This window comes from Conger conger, chromosome 8 (assembly GCF_963514075.1).
Source record: "Conger conger chromosome 8, fConCon1.1, whole genome shotgun sequence".
In the NCBI taxonomy this organism is placed as follows: Eukaryota; Metazoa; Chordata; class Actinopteri; order Anguilliformes; family Congridae; genus Conger; species Conger conger.
This window is the reverse complement of record NC_083767.1, coordinates 61411240-61428778: the sequence shown is the minus strand read 5'-3', so window position 1 is coordinate 61428778 and position 17539 is coordinate 61411240. Positions and strand designations below refer to the sequence as shown.

At 51.5% G+C, this 17539-nt stretch overlaps 1 protein-coding gene across 1 annotated transcript in view; it reads right to left on the bottom strand.

The window, feature by feature from the left end:
* Window positions 1–17539, bottom strand: part of LOC133134877 (serine/threonine-protein kinase B-raf-like) — a 27612-nt gene extending 10073 nt beyond the window's left edge. Inside the window, exons 1-5 of the mRNA XM_061251437.1 lie at window positions 17363–17539; window positions 10762–10863; window positions 8849–9115; window positions 8499–8602; window positions 1696–1947 (exon numbers count right to left, since the gene is read on the bottom strand). Coding sequence (XP_061107421.1) covers window positions 1696–1947; window positions 8499–8602; window positions 8849–9115; window positions 10762–10863; window positions 17363–17524 — 887 coding nt within the window. The 5' untranslated portion in view covers window positions 17525–17539. The remainder of the gene's footprint in view (window positions 1–1695; window positions 1948–8498; window positions 8603–8848; window positions 9116–10761; window positions 10864–17362) is intronic.

The following is a 17539-nucleotide window of genomic DNA, read 5'->3' as shown; positions in this document are numbered from 1 at the left end:
TTTTTCATAACGCTATGCTATGTTATGTAACGCTACCCTGCATAATGCTACACTAGGTTGTGTTACATTACAGCGTGCAGTGCTCCAGTGCAGGGGGGTCACAGGGTACTCACTCCAGCTGGTCGTAGTTGGGGTTAGGGGTTAGGGGTTAGGGGTTAGGGGTCACAGGGTACTCACTCCAGCTGGTCGTAGTTGGGGTTAGGGATTAGGGGTCACAGGGTACTCACTCGAGCTGGTCGTAGTTGGGGTTAGGGGTTAGGGGTTAGGGGTCACAGGGTACTCACTCGAGCTGGTCGTAGTTGGGGTTAGGGGTTAGGGGTCACAGGGTACTCACTCAAGCTGGTCGTAGTTGGGGTTAGGGGTTAGGGGTTAGGGGTAGGGTTGGGGTCACAGGTTACTCACTCGAGCTGGTCGTGGTTGGGGTTAGGGGTTAGGGGTCACAGGGTACTCACTCAAGCTGGTCGTAGTTGGGGTTAGGGGTTAGGGGTAGGGGTTAGGGGTCACAGGGTACTCACTCGAGCTGGTCGTAGTTGGGGTTAGGGGTCACAGGGTACTCACTCGAGCTGGTCGTAGTTGGGGTTAGGGGTTAGGGGTCACAGGGTACTCACTCCAGCTGGTCGTAGTTGGGGTTAGGGGTTAGGGGTCACAGGGTACTCACTCCAGCTGGTCGTAGTTGGGGTTAGGGGTCACAGGGTACTCACTCGAGCTGGTCGTAGTTGGGGTTAGGGGTTAGGGGTCACAGGGTACTCACTCGAGCTGGTCGTAGTTGGGGTTAGGGGTTAGGGGTCACAGGGTACTCACTCGAGCTGGTCGTAGTTGGGGTTAGGGGTTAGGGGTCACAGGGTACTCACTCAAGCTGGTCGTAGTTGGGGTTAGGGGTTAGGGGTCACAGGGTACTCACTCAAGCTGGTCGTAGTTGGGGTTAGGGGTTAGGGGTTAGGGGTAGGGTTGGGGTCACAGGGTACTCACTCCAGCTGGTCGTAGTTGGGGTTAGGGGTTAGGGGTCACAGGGTACTCACTCAAGCTGGTCGTAGTTGGGAGTTGGGGTTAGGGGTTAGGGGTTAGGGGTTAGGGGTCACAGGGTACTCACTCCAGCTGGTCGTAGTTGGGGTTAGGGGTTAGGGGTCACAGGGTACTCACTCGAGCTGGTCGTAGTTGGGGTTAGGGGTTAGGGGTCACAGGGTACTCACTCGAGCTGGTCGTAGTTGGGGTTAGGGGTTAGGGGTCACAGGGTACTCACTCGAGCTGGTCGTAGTTGGGGTTAGGGGTTAGGGGTCACAGGGTACTCACTCGAGCTGGTCGTAGTTGGGGTTAGGGGTTGGGGTCACAGGGTACTCACTCCAGCTGGTCGTAGTTGGGGTTAGGGGTTAGGGGTCACAGGGTACTCACTCAAGCTGGTCGTAGTTGGGGTTAGGGGTTAGGGGTAGGGGTTAGGGGTCACAGGGTACTCACTCGAGCTGGTCGTAGTTGGGGTTAGGGGTTAGGGGTCACAGGGTACTCACTCGAGCTGGTCGTAGTTGGGGTTAGGGGTTAGGGGTCACAGGGTACTCACTCCAGCTGGTCGTAGTTGGGGTTAGGGGTCACAGGGTACTCACTCGAGCTGGTCGTAGTTGGGGTTAGGGGTTAGGGGTCACAGGGTACTCACTCGAGCTGGTCGTAGTTGGGGTTAGGGGTTAGGGGTCACAGGGTACTCACTCCAGCTGGTCGTAGTTGACGCACATGAGCGGGACCTCCGTACTGCAGCGCTGGTGGAACTTGTAGCCGCAGGTCTGGCAGCGGAAGCCCTGGAAGAGAAGCTTCCGGCAGAAGTCGCAGAAGGCCAACGTGAAGAAGGTCTTTCGCACAAAGTTGTGCGTCGTCAGCGGAACGTTCTCCAGAACCTCCACGTGCAGCTCCTCCCCCGTGAGCCAGGAGATGTCCGTGTCCCAGCCAATCGGCTTCTTCTCCCTGACGGGCACACGACAACGGACATTTAACACTTTGGTGTAATGTTTTGAAGGTGAAAGTCCCGCACAGAATGCCAGTTACGGCCCCCGCTCCGGCCACCCAGGCTGCTCCAGGTGCCAGGTGGGGGGAGCAGAGGGCTGTTGGGAGTAATTCTGAGGTCTCCCTCCTTTCGTCATGGCCTTACCGGGCTGGATCAGAACCCCATGGTGCCCTCAGCATCACCAAACCGCAGTAAAACGATTTCGACACACGCGCAGCTAAAATGCAGCGGCACATACAGAAAGCCCGGGGATTTACATCTGAAAACGGAAATAATCCCAGAATACCGCTATTCTACAACAGATGATCTGATAAATCCAGACTCAACCATTTGGAACCGAACGGGACTCGTTAAATCTCTACTTCCGAGTCTGACATTTTTTTTTAAAGAGAGGGGATTAACACCCTGAGATAAATATGAAATTAAAATGAAATAAAAACAGTGTGAAGCCAGCGTTAGCGGCTCACACTGCACTGTGCGGCCCGTGTAGGCTTGTTCCCCAGGGCAAACACGGTCCTGCTCTGCAGAATTATCTCTCTGCTGACATCCTCCATCAGCTCCCTCTGTTCCGACGCCACTCCTTCAGGATGTTTCCTCCCTGTCCATCTGATGAAGTGTCAGAAATAATTAATTGCTCCCTGAAGATTGGCAGCTTTCCTGATGCTCGCAAGACCGCTACCGTGACAAGGACGCCGCCAAGAACGGAACAAACCTCCACAGCGGTGCCGACGGCACCCAGCTGCAGGTCTGTGCCGCCGTATGATGAGAACAGGTCATCCGAAAACTTCCTAAAACTAAAACTTAGTGAGGGAAAGTTTCGTAGAAAAAGAAAGCAATAATAGTGAACATGTGGGGCTCGCTCCATCTCAGCAGTGTAAACACAGAGTAGAGAATCTTGCGGTAATTTCAGACACTGATCTGAATTTGACACCACATGCAATAGCTAAAAAATTTAAAACATTTTTATTTTCTCCTTCTGAGAAAAACGTCAATATGAAACCTTTTCTTACTCCGAGGCCGCTACATGCATTTATTACACGCAGAAGAGATCACTGCAATGTTCGTTTCACTGCCCTTCCAAAAAAAAAAGTACATTTAGTAAGTACAGAAGTAGATTACAGTTTATTCAAAATAAGATCGCATGAGTATTAACCAGGGCGAAGGTCAAAGGTCAAAGGTCCCGCCCCCAGTCACAGCTACCAGAGCCTTCGGACATAGTTCTTAAAGTTCCTTTACTTTTCAAGAACTAAATATCTTAGCCTCAAAATGCACTTCTAACAGTTTATCCAAATATGGGCTTCAGATCCTAGCTCTGGCCAGCCTAACATCCCAAAAGTAAAGCTTAAAATTAGGAGGAGAGGCCTGCTTTTGAAGTGCCACTGCTACAGAAGAGTCTAGCAGAGTCTGTTTGCAGAGTCCGTTTTCGGTCCACATCATTAATAAAAAATGAATAAATAAAAACCTGAAATCACATGTAGGACAGCTTATAATTAGGACATTTATTAATATATATATATATATATATATATATATATATATATATATTTTTTTTTTTTTACCACATTTCATGATGTTGTTCCAATTTTATTTGTTTTGAAATTACTTCTTTTTTAAATTAATTGCCTTTATGTTAAGCACTGTGGGTTACCAGCTCCCTGTGGTAGAGTAATACAGTGTCCATGCTAAAAGCTTATTTCCATCAGCGATCCAATCAACTACAGTAGGAACTATAATGCTTGAACTATGAGGCAGACAGTCATTAAATGAATGACAAAAAACAACAACAACAGCAAAAAAAACGGTGATTTAACGATGCACAAAACAGTAACGTAAACGTAGCGTGGAGTGGTGGTCAAGAAGATGAGCAGCCATGAGCAGCCATGTTCCGCGCTGGTCGTACGGTCAAAGCGTACGCAGCTGAACTGACAGGGCACTGGTACAGGGCCGGAGTCAGGGTGACACACAGGCCGGAGTCAGGGTGACACACAGGCCGGAGTCAGGGTGACACACAGGCCGGAGTCAGGGTGACACACAGGCCGGAGTCAGGGTGACACACAGGCAGGAGTCAGGGTGACACACAGGCCGGAGTCAGGGTGACACACAGGCCGGAGTCAGGGTGACACACAGGCCGGAGTCAGGGTGACACACAGGCCGGAGTCAGGGTGACACACAGGCAGGAGTCAGGGTGACACACAGGCCGGAGTCAGGGTGACACACAGGCCGGAGTCAGGGTGACACACAGGCCGGAGTCAGGGTGACACACAGGCAGGAGTCAGGGTGACACACAGGCAGAGTCAGGGTGACACACAGGCAGGAGTCAGGGTGACACACAGGGCCGGAGTCAGGGTGACACACAGGCAGAGTCAGGGTGACACACAGGCCGGAGTCAGGGTGACACACAGGCCGGAGTCAGGGTGACACACAGGCAGGAGTCAGGGTGACACACAGGCAGAGTCAGGGTGACACACAGGCAGGAGTCAGGGTGACACACAGGGCCGGAGTCAGGGTGACACACAGGCCGGAGTCAGGGTGACACACAGGGCCGGAGTCAGGGTGACACACAGGCAGAGTCAGGGTGACACACAGGCAGGAGTCAGGGTGACACATAGGCAGGAGTCAGGGTGACACACAGGCAGGAGTCAGGGTGACACACAGGCAGAGTCAGGGTGACACACAGGCAGGAGTCAGGGTGACACACAGGGCCGGAGTCAGGGTGACACACAGGCAGAGTCAGGGTGACACACAGGCAGGAGTCAGGGTGACACACAGGCCGGAGTCAGGGTGACACACAGGCCGGAGTCAGGGTGACACACAGGGCCGGAGTCAGGGTGACACACAGGCAGAGTCAGGGTGACACACAGGCAGGAGTCAGGGTGACACACAGGGCCGGAGTCAGGGTGACACACAGGCAGAGTCAGGGTGACACACAGGCAGGAGTCAGGGTGACACATAGGCAGGAGTCAGGGTGACACACAGGCAGGAGTCAGGGTGACACACAGGCAGGAGTCAGGGTGACACACAGGCAGGAGTCAGGGTGACACACAGGCCGGAGTCAGGGTGACACACAGGCAGGAGTCAGGGTGACACACAGGCCGGAGTCAGGGTGACACACAGGCCGGAGTCAGGGTGACACACAGGCCGGAGTCAGGGTGACACACAGGCCGGAGTCAGGGTGACACACAGGCCGGAGTCAGGGTGACACACAGGCCGGAGTCAGGGTGACACACAGGCCGGAGTCAGGGTGACACACAGGCCGGAGTCAGGGTGACACACAGGCCGGAGTCAGGGTGACACACAGGCCGGAGTCAGGGTGACACACAGGCCGGAGTCAGGGTGACACACAGGCAGGAGTCAGGGTGACACACAGGCAGGAGTCAGGGTGACACACAGGCAGGAGTCAGGGTGACACACAGGCCGGAGTCAGGGTGACACACAGGCCGGAGTCAGGGTGACACACAGGCCGGAGTCAGTGTGACACACAGGCAGGAGTCAGGGTGACACACAGGCAGGAGTCAGGGTGACACACAGGCCGGAGTCAGGGTGACACACAGGCCGGAGTCAGTGTGACACACAGGCAGGAGTCAGGGTGACACACAGGCCGGAGTCAGTGTGACACACAGGCAGGAGTCAGGGTGACACACAGGCCGGAGTCAGTGTGACACACAGGCAGGAGTCAGGGTGACACACAGGCCGGAGTCAGGGTGACACACAGGTCGGAGTCAGGGTGACACACAGGCCGGAGTCAGGGTGACACACAGGCCGGAGTCAGGGTGACACACAGGCCGGAGTCAGGGTGACACACAGGCCGGAGTCAGGGTGACACACAGGCCGGAGTCAGGGTGACACACAGGCCGGAGTCAGGGTGACACACAGGCCGGAGTCAGGGTGACACACAGGCCCGGAGTCAGGGTGACACACAGGCCGGAGTCAGGGTGACACACAGGCCGGAGTCAGGGTGACACACAGGCAGGAGTCAGGGTGACACACAGGCCGGAGTCAGGGTGACGCACAGGCCGGAGTCAGGGTGACGCACAGGCCGGAGTCAGGGTGACGCACAGGCAGGAGTCAGGGTGACGCACAGGCAGGAGTCAGGGTGACGCACAGGCAGGAGTCAGGGTGACGCACAGGCAGAGTCAGGGTGACGCACAGGCAGGAGTCAGTGTGACACACAGGCAGGAGTCAGGGTGACACACAGGCCGGAGTCAGGGTGACACACAGGCCGGAGTCAGGGTGACACACAGGCCGGAGTCAGGGTGACACACAGGCCGGAGTCAGGGTGACACACAGGCCGGAGTCAGGGTGACACACAGGCCGGAGTCAGGGTGACACACAGGCCGGAGTCAGGGTGACACACAGGCCGGAGTCAGGGTGACACACAGGGCCGGAGTCAGGGTGACACACAGGCCGGAGTCAGGGTGACACACAGGGCCGGAGTCAGGGTGACACACAGGCCGGAGTCAGGGTGACACACAGGCCGGAGTCAGGGTGACACACAGGCCGGAGTCAGGGTGACACACAGGCCGGAGTCAGGGTGACACACAGGCCGGAGTCAGGGTGACACACAGGCCGGAGTCAGGGTGACACACAGGCCGGAGTCAGGGTGACACACAGGCCGGAGTCAGGGTGACGCACAGGCCGGAGTCAGTGTGACGCACAGGCAGGAGTCAGGGTGACACACAGGGCCGGAGTCAGGGTGACACACAGGCAGGAGTCAGGGTGACACACAGGCCGGAGTCAGGGTGACACACAGGCCGGAGTCAGGGTGACACACAGGCCGGAGTCAGGGTGACACACAGGGCCGGAGTCAGGGTGACACACAGGCCGGAGTCAGGGTGACACACAGGCCGGAGTCAGGGTGACACACAGGGCCGGAGTCAGGGTGACACACAGGCCGGAGTCAGGGTGACACACAGGCCGGAGTCAGGGTGACACACAGGCCGGAGTCAGGGTGACACACAGGCCGGAGTCAGGGTGACACACAGGCCGGAGTCAGGGTGACACACAGGCCGGAGTCAGGGTGACACACAGGCCGGAGTCAGTGTGACACACAGGCAGGAGTCAGGGTGACACACAGGCAGGAGTCAGGGTGACACACAGGCCGGAGTCAGGGTGACACACAGGCCGGAGTCAGGGTGACACACAGGCCGGAGTCAGTGTGACACACAGGCAGGAGTCAGGGTGACACACAGGCAGGAGTCAGGGTGACACACAGGCCGGAGTCAGGGTGACACACAGGCCGGAGTCAGTGTGACACACAGGCAGGAGTCAGGGTGACACACAGGCAGGAGTCAGTGTGACACACAGGCAGGAGTCAGGGTGACACACAGGCCGGAGTCAGTGTGACACACAGGCAGGAGTCAGGGTGACACACAGGCCGGAGTCAGGGTGACACACAGGTCGGAGTCAGGGTGACACACAGGCCGGAGTCAGGGTGACACACAGGCCGGAGTCAGGGTGACACACAGGCCGGAGTCAGGGTGACACACAGGCCCGGAGTCAGGGTGACACACAGGCCGGAGTCAGGGTGACACACAGGCCGGAGTCAGGGTGACACACAGGCAGGAGTCAGGGTGACACACAGGCCGGAGTCAGGGTGACACACAGGCCGGAGTCAGGGTGACACACAGGCCGGAGTCAGGGTGACACACAGGCAGGAGTCAGGGTGACGCACAGGCAGGAGTCAGGGTGACGCACAGGCAGAGTCAGGGTGACACACAGGCAGGAGTCAGTGTGACACACAGGCAGGAGTCAGGGTGACACACAGGCCGGAGTCAGGGTGACACACAGGCCGGAGTCAGGGTGACACACAGGCCGGAGTCAGGGTGACACACAGGCCGGAGTCAGGGTGACACACAGGCCGGAGTCAGGGTGACACACAGGCCGGAGTCAGGGTGACACACAGGCCGGAGTCAGGGTGACACACAGGCCGGAGTCAGGGTGACACACAGGCCGGAGTCAGTGTGACACACAGGCCGGAGTCAGGGTGACACACAGGCCGGAGTCAGGGTGACACACAGGCCGGAGTCAGGGTGACGCACAGGCCGGAGTCAGTGTGACGCACAGGCCGGAGTCAGGGTGACACACAGGCAGGAGTCAGGGTGACACACAGGCAGGAGTCAGGGTGACACACAGGCAGAGTCAGGGTGACACACAGGCAGGAGTCAGTGTGACACACAGGCAGGAGTCAGGGTGACACACAGGCCGGAGTCAGGGTGACACACAGGCCGGAGTCAGGGTGACACACAGGCCGGAGTCAGGGTGACACACAGGCAGGAGTGAGTGTGACACACAGGCAGGAGTCAGGGTGACACACAGGCAGGAGTCAGGGTGACACACAGGCAGGAGTCAGGGTGACACACAGGCAGGAGTCAGGGTGACACACAGGCAGGAGTCAGGGTGACACACAGGCAGAGTCAGGGTGACACACAGGCAGAGTCAGGGTGACACACAGGCAGGAGTTGCGTCCGGGACACAGGGGAGCAGGGGGCAGAAAGGGCGGCTGAGGGCTTACCCGTCCTGTATCCTGTAGACCGCACAGCATTCTGGGATCAGGCCCCGCATCATCAGGGCCTTCTTTAACGAGACGTGCACGGTCATCCCAGAGCGAGCTGGAACCTGGGACGGACACACACACACACACACACACACACACACACACACACACACACACACACACACACTCATCATTTCATTTGTACTGGAACAAATTAACATATCCTATCGGGGGGGCGGGAGGGGTTACTTAGGGTATAACTCCGTCGACACAGGGGGGGCCTCGGGGGAGATCCACTGCCCTACAGCACAGAAAACGACCCCAGTTCAGGCGAAACCTGATGCCCACACCCCATCAGTGACACTCACCACCGTCCTCTGTTTATTGGGCAGGAACACCCGGACGATGGGTTTCTGTGGCGATTTGGGGTTGCCCCGGGCGATGTCTATGGGGGTCTGCAGCACGGCCAATGACGAAGGGGTGGAGGGGAAGCCTGGCTTCAGCTCCAGCAGGGCGGGGCCGGGGTCAGGGGTCTCGGGGCCGCAGGAGAAGTCCGTCCCATTCCCCATGGCCTCCAGGAGCTGCTGCTCCCGCTGCTGAAGAGCATCCAGCTTACTGGTGTACTCCTCATATGCCTGTAACACACACACACACACACACACACACACACACACACAGCTTACTGGTGTACTCCTCATATGCCTGTAACACACACACACACACACACACACAGCTTACTGGTGTACTCCTCATATGCCTGTAACACACACACACACACACACACACACACACACACAGCTTACTGGTGTACTCCTCATATGCCTGTAACACACACACAGCTTACTGGTGTACTCCTCATATGCCTGTAACACACACACACACACACAGCTTACTGGTGTACTCCTCATATGCCTGTAACACACACACACACACACACACACACAGCTTACTGGTGTACTCCTCATATGCCTGTAACACACACACACACACACACACACACAGCTTACTGGTGTACTCCTCATATGCCTGTAACACACACACAGCTTACTGGTGTACTCCTCATATGCCTGTAACACACACACACACACACACACACACACACACACACACACACACAGCTTACTGGTGTACTCCTCATATGCCTGTAACACACACACACACACAAACAGCTTACTGGTGTACTCCTCATATCCCTGTAACACACACACACACACACACACACACACACAGCTTACTGGTGTACTCCTCATATGCCTGTAACACACACACACACACACACACACACACACACACACACACACACACACGCGCGCACACACACACACGCGCACACACACACACACGCGCACACACACACATACACATACACATACACAGTTTACTAATGTAGTCCTCATAAGCCTGTAGAGAAACACACACAGCTGACTGGTGTACTCCTCATATGCCTGTAACACACACAGCTACAATCCCAATATTTTACTAAACTGTTAATCTTTCTTAATTATGCGCTTTTTTAAGTTCAGAGGAATTATTTACATTCAGTCTGGCCTGGTCAGTATTGCTTGCCAAACACAACACATAGAACACCTTCAAAGTGCAATATTTTGGTACATTTACAGTCATTGTTGTACGGCCCAAGAAATACAATATGATGAAATATCATTAATTCATTCATTATCCTAACCCGCTTATCCTGAACAGGGTCGCAGGGGGGCTGGAGCCTATCCCAGCATACATTGGGCGAAGGCAGGAATACACCCTCGACAGGTTGCCAGTCCATCGCAGGGCACACGCACCATTCACTCACACACTCATGCCTACGGGCAATTTAGACTCTCCAATCAGCCTAACATGCATGTCTTTGGACTGTGGGAGGAAACCGGAGTACCCGGAGGAAACCCACGCAGACACGGGGAGAACATGGGAACTCCACACAGAGAGGCCCCGGCCGACGGGGATTCAAACCCAGGACCTCCTTGCTGTGAGGCGGCAGTGCTACCCACTGCACTGTAATTTTGCCTAAATCATTAACTATGGTAGAGTGAGGCTCAAAGGTGAGTTTGAAGGAAGAAAAAGCAACACTTCACACACGTAATGAAAAATATATTTGTGAATTTTTACCCTATAACTCACTGAAGTTACAATAAAGTCATCCCACAGTAAATGCTACACAATTAACCATATAGGCCCATATTCATGAAACAGTACAGGAGAGCTGATCTAGGATCAGATTTCCCCCGGTCATGCTGGTGCCTTCTGAACAAAGCCCGTGTCAACTCACCTCCAGGTATATCGACGGGGGATTATGTTCACCGCCAAACTTGTCCAAGAGGGCTTCAAGGTGCTCCTGTGTCAGCTTTATCATCTGTTTTATGTTCCAGATCTGCAAAAGTAGACCCTGTTACAGTGGACGTTCATAACATAAACTGATCAGAAGGTCAATTATATTTAGTATTGCATATTTTACGAATAGGGCCCCTTAAGATTGCAGTGGTTAAAATGCAACCGTCATCATGAACCAGGCGTAACAAAACATTATAGTCAGAAATTGCATCACTGTTCAGATAGTCCCACACTATCTCTGCATCACAGGCCTGTAGCAGCTTCAGCTGCAGAGGTTTTCACCTAGGTCTAAGCCAGGTCTAAGCCAGGCCTAAACCAGGTCTAAGCCAGGTCTAAGCCAGGTCTAAGCCAGGTCTAAGCCAGGTCTAAGCCAGGTCTAACCATGTCATTTTCATCAGTGGACCAATGGCCGAACGGGTGTAGTGGAAGATGGCGGTCTACTACAGTTGGCTGACAAATATCGAGACAATAAAAGGGATAATTTAACTTAAAGAGAAATATCCCTTTCAGAGCCATGGGTATTCTACAGCAGACATGCCACTAAACTCAGTAGCTTCCAAGTCCACAAACACCTAATTAACCAAATATCTTTAACCATCTTTTCAGTGATTGACTATTACTGCAAGAATCATGATTATTATTTTTTTTAAACCACAAAATGTATACCTATGTGATATTTTACAGTAGTTGTTTGTTATATAAACAGGAAATGACTATATAGCAAAAACGTACAAAAACTGCACAACCATAGGCATATATGCATAAGCCAGCAATTAAAATATTCTAAAGAATGACAATATAATTCCCTGATCGGTCTATTTAGTGTAGCAGTATGCCAGAAAACTGCAAAATAATCTTCTGAACCATATTAGCAGAAGTAATTATTTAACAATGCAGTCTTCATCCAGATAATAATCGACTGAAGCAACACAATCTTAATAAGCTAGCATAGCCCTTGACTGTGAAAACTAAAACCTTAAGAAAGCCATATAGGACTGTAGTAAAACAAAAACCAGCCCAGGGAATCTGCATGTTTGGATGGGCCAAACATTTAAAAATATTTCCCATTTCTCTCCCGACTTGGCAAACCAGAGTATCATAGAGCCTCTGTTCATCACTGCGGGACTGCAGGCACTGGCACTGGCCAGAAGGGGTCGCTAGTGAGACACTTGCGGGCATTGGCGAGTGAAGGTTGCTAACGCTATGGCCAGTTAGGCATGGCTCCCCAGGGCTGGGAGCCACAGTTGACACTGGCACAGGGTACCGGACCATGGGGCCCGTCCACACACCGTTAAAGCCTTAAAAGAACGGGCCACCCAGCACCCGTTTTTAAATCAACCCTATTCGCCAATCTGACTCAATGAACGACACTTTTAGTTTGGCTTCAATTTCAGCCGTTTTCTCCACAAAACATTAAATTAATTAGGCCAGTAAAAGCTCCAATTAGACAACCACACTCATAAATGTAAATAAACATATGGTGTATGACAAGTGCAAGGTAAAGTTCTTTATTTCAGTTTTTTTAATCTACTATATGAATCAACATCCATTTGACAGAACGATGTGCTGCTACACTGTCATTTTTATGCCAGGAAAAAGGAATTACCAATCAATCAAGCAATCAATAAATTAATGACAAAAATGATTATATTTTCAAAGTTCGCAATCATTACCTACATTGCATCATGAACATGTGGCTATAATAGATTCTCTATGAAAATAAGTCTGCCTCTCAGACAGACACCACAAACTGGCCTGGCCCTCAAAACCAGCAGGTTAAATTTTCGACCTAAATCTAGTCTCAATCAGACGATGACCACAATACAATGACAACAATACAAACCTACAGGACCACTGGCCACGGGGGGCAGAACTGAGGCTAGGCAATAGGTCAGCCATCATGAAATCTCCACCTCTAATCGAAATATAGTTTTACTGATTGGCCAGACTTTCTTCACACCTGACTCCCAGGTAAAGGGAGAGTGGAACACCTGACTCCCAGGTAAAGGGAGGGTGATCACACCTGACTCCCAGGTAAAGCGAGGGTGAACACACCTGACTCCCAGGTAAAGGGAGGGTGGTCACACCTGACTCCCAGGTAAAGGGAGGGTGATCACACCTGACTCCCAGGTAAAGCGAGGGTGAACACACCTGACTCCCAGGTAAAGGGAGGGTGATCACACCTGACTCCCAGGTAAAGGGAGGGTGGTCACACCTGACTCCCAGGTAAAGGGAGGGTGAACACACCTGACTCCCAGGTAAAGGAAGGGTGAACACACCTGACTCCCAGGTAAAGGGAGGGTGAACACACCTGACTCCCAGGTAAAGGGAGGGTGAACACACCTGACTCCCAGGTAAAGGGAGGGTGAACACACCTGACTCCCAGGTAAAGGGAGGGTGAACACACCTGACTCCCAGGTAAAGGGAGGGTGAACACACCTGACTCCCAGGTAAAGGGAGGGTGATCACACCTGACTCCCAGGTAAAGGGAGGGCGAACACACCTGACTCCCAGGTAAAGGGAGGGCGAACACACCTGACTCCCAGGTAAAGGGAGGGCGAACACACCTGACTCCCAGGTAAAGGGAGGGTGATCACACCTGACTCCCAGGTAAAGGGAGGGCGAACACACCTGACTCCCAGGTAAAGGGAGGGTGAACACACCTGACTCCCAGGTAAAGGGAGGGCGAACACACCTGACTCCCAGGTAAAGGGAGGGTGAACACACCTGACTCCCAGGTAAAGGGAGGGTGATCACACCTGACTCCCAGGTAAAGGGAGGGCGAACACACCTGACTCCCAGGTAAAGGGAGGGTGAACACACCTGACTCCCAGGTAAAGGGAGGGTGAACACACCTGACTCCCAGGTAAAGGGAGGGTGATCACACCTGACTCCCAGGTAAAGGGAGGGTGAAGACACCTGACTCCCAGGTAAAGGGAGGGTGGACACACCTGACTCCCAGGTAAAGGGAGGGTGAACACACCTGATTCCCAGGTAAAGGGAGGGTGAACACGCCTGACTCCCAGGTAAAGGGAGGGTGAACACACCTGACTCCCAGGTAAAGGGAGGGTGAACACACCTGACTCCCAGGTAAAGGGAGGGTGGTCACACCTGACTCCCAGGTAACGGGAGGGTGAACACACCTGACTCCCAGGTAAAGGGAGGGTGAACACACCTGACTCCCAGGTAAAGCGAGGGTGAACACACCTGACTCCCAGGTAAAGGGAGGGTGAACACACCAGACTCCCAGGTAAAGGGAGGGTGATCACACCTGACTCCCAGGTAAAGGGAGGGTGAACACACCAGACTCCCAGGTGAAGGGAGAGTGAACACACCTGACTCCCAGGTAAAGGGAGGGTGAACACACCTGACTCCCAGGTAAAGGGAGGGTGAACACACCTGACTCCCAGGTAAAGGGAGGGCGAACACACCAGACTCCCAGGTGAAGGGAGGGTGGAACACCTGACTCCCAGGTGAAGGGAGAGTGGAACACCAGCAGTTCTCGGATCTCGAGGACCGTGATTGCATGATGCCTGATATAGGCTATCCTAGATACTAGATACCATTTAGCTTTCAGGTAAACTAAGCAGTAGGTACACTTTAGTGGTGGGAAAAGGTGAGCATAGCTGGGATGAATGGGCTGTTCTCACCATTATGTTATGTTATAAGAGAAAGAGATACTTCAGGGCCATTGATCACGGTCAACTCATCAGTTATTTCTTCCTATAGATATATCACTCCAATATGAAAAAATTAATTTATGAATTGATACAAATATCCAATTACTCTTCGATACCTTGTTTCAGTGAGTGAGCTAGCTACAGTAGCTAGAATGGAAAGTTAAAAAAATAAAGATGTAGGATTCCTTTAGAATATAGCCATGGTTGCGCTGTATGACACGGCATACAAGGTTAGCCTGTCATCAGAGGCACTGCTCACCAGCACAAATTAGTTCATTATTCAATATGGATAATAAAGCATTCATTTTCAACAGCAACCAGGCTCAGAAAACAGGAAGCTGATGTAATCCATGAATCCAGATAATTTTGGAGAACCACGAGCCCTTCCTCCGGCAGTAAAGAGGTGCGATATCATTACAGAAACTTCAGCGTTTCAGAGCGGAATTACGGCTTAAAGGGATTAACCTGATTAAGCAGGAACATAACTGTGCACAGCAGCCACCAACTCAAAGCTGTACAGCACTTCAAAGTGCAGACATTTTACCTGCTTCGTGTCTGGAGCATGCAACTCCAGTAATACCGTTACTACGTCCAGGCCAAAGTGCTTCGGTAAAAGTTCTCTTTCTGGGTGATGATTTCTTTAGAGCTGTAGACCGCAGAAAGAGGTGCATGAGAGTTGTGCGGATATTAAAGTCACAATATCGAGCCTGTGACACCGTCCAGTTGCTGGGACACAGGCTACTGCAGGAGCAGGACGTGGGCTGATGCTGGACCGATGGGTCCACACCGATTCTGTAAGAACTTCTGACGGGAACCTGACGCAGGATGCTAAAAAGCTTGACGGTGTGAATATTTATGTTTCACATAGGTTTGTGACGTACTGCCGACGTTTGATTGATTCCGTAACTCCCCACCATGATTAGCCTTAGACTGTAACGGCACTTATGTATAGATTGTATAGATATTGTTACTTGTATAGATATTGTTGTTTTTTTATTGGCTGTTGTATTGTTGTACTCAGGGTATTCTAGCTGCCAACTGTGGTATGCTAGTTTGGAAGTTGATTGTACTCTTCAAGGGTTCTGATTATCTGTATGTTTACACTAGGACTCGGAACTGTACTGTCCTCTCAGGTCCTCTGCGCACTTGTACTTGTGTTTGATCTGCACTTCGTTGTACGTCGCTCCGGATAAGAGCGTCTGCTAAATGCCATGCAATGTAACGTAATGATTGTATTCGTATATGAATGCAAAGCAGAAGGCTGTTCTGCATGCTGAAGCAAATAACTTTCATAGCCGTGGCAGCTAGCTTTCATTAACTAGGCTAGTTTGTACTGTTACCTAGACAGCCGCACTGAAATGACCTAATTAGATCAAACAGGGTGCTGTTATTAGTCTATATTACAATGTTATGCAAGTGAATGAAACGCATTCTCTAGATTGTCGCACCTAATACATATTTAGAATAGGACGCAGGACAAGCCAAGGGGGTCTGTGCGGGCACCGACCAGTGAAGTTCCCTAGAGCTGGAGTATGGATCAGGACCTCTGTGGATCTACCTCAATGGCTTGCTGAGTACCTCCTGTTAAGAATAAACGGTGTCAAAGCTTACCACTAGATTTTCTAGTTATAGTTATTGCCCTTGAAAATGACTGTTCTTGTCTTTATATGGGGAACGCTGCTCACTGGCTTCCTTTGCATGAAATTTAGACAATATTAGTTTTACTGTAATTATTTCTCAGGACTGAAAAAAAAAAAGACATTTTAAACATTTAAACATATTTCTAATTTAATCCAAATGTTCACGGAAATTAAATCATAGATAATGAAAGTTTTTTTTTTTTTTGGCCTATATTTTCTTAGACCTTACATTCATTCATTAAATATTTATCCAAAATACTTAAATTTTTTATTCATGTTAATGCTGCCATTCTTCTTCTTCTTCTTCTTCTTCTTCGTCATATCATTATTATTAGTATTATTATTTTGTGTTTATAAAATGGTATGCATCATCATTTTAAATGCATACGCGTTGTAATTTAACTAATTATCTAAATTTGTACTGTCACAATACAAGAAAGGCTGTATCCCCACGTTGAAGCGCAATATGCTTAACGGTATACAGCCGAGCCACTCGTGCTAAATTATAAGACAAGTGAATACTTCAGTAGTAAATATTTTAAAACGATGAGGAAAAATAAATAATGTATGCATAAATCAAACAAACCGTTTGTCCTCTTAAGCATCGGAACACAGCGGTTAAAATCTGTGCTGCGACTGTAAGATCATTACTAGTAATGAAATAATTAAATGAAAACACAGAAACACTTCAAGCACGTACTTGCGTCAGATAGCTACAATCTTGAAGCCATCGCTAGCTGAAATAACCAGAAACGAAAACCTCTATCCGCATAACTAGCAAGCTTGCTGAATAACTTTGACGCAAATCGCCAGTTGGCTACAGTAGCTCCCTTGCTAGCTAGCTAGCTAGCTAGCATAGTAAACCGCCGCTGCAGCCGCTGAGAACATTGGAAAAGAGCAAGAAATATTGCAGGCCCTCGCAATAAACACCGGAGTTGCGAACGACAGTGAAAATGCACTAACCAACATGTACCATTGCTGAATATATACATTCCTTTGTCAACCAAATATGCATGTTCACTAACGCAGAACATATAGCATAATCGTCAGAAATATAGTGCATCATCTGCTGCCCCCTGCAATGCATCCCCACGACAGCTAGTAAGCTAGCTAGCTACATAGGCTAGTACAGCCGGCGTTTCCTGAGGATTTACATCCAGCCAGGACCGCTCAGTATTCGACTCCCTCTTTTCCATCTATACCGTATCCCTCTGCATACCTCCTCGGGAATATCCTGCTCGCTCTCCGGGATCCCCCCGGAGCATATGGGGTCGAGCCCCGCTCCCAGTTCGTCCAGTCCCCTCTCCCGCTCGGGATCACGATCCATGGCGTCTCCGTTGAAGACGGGCGGTGGGGACTCGGCGCTGCTCAACGCCGCCATTTTAAACTGCAAGAA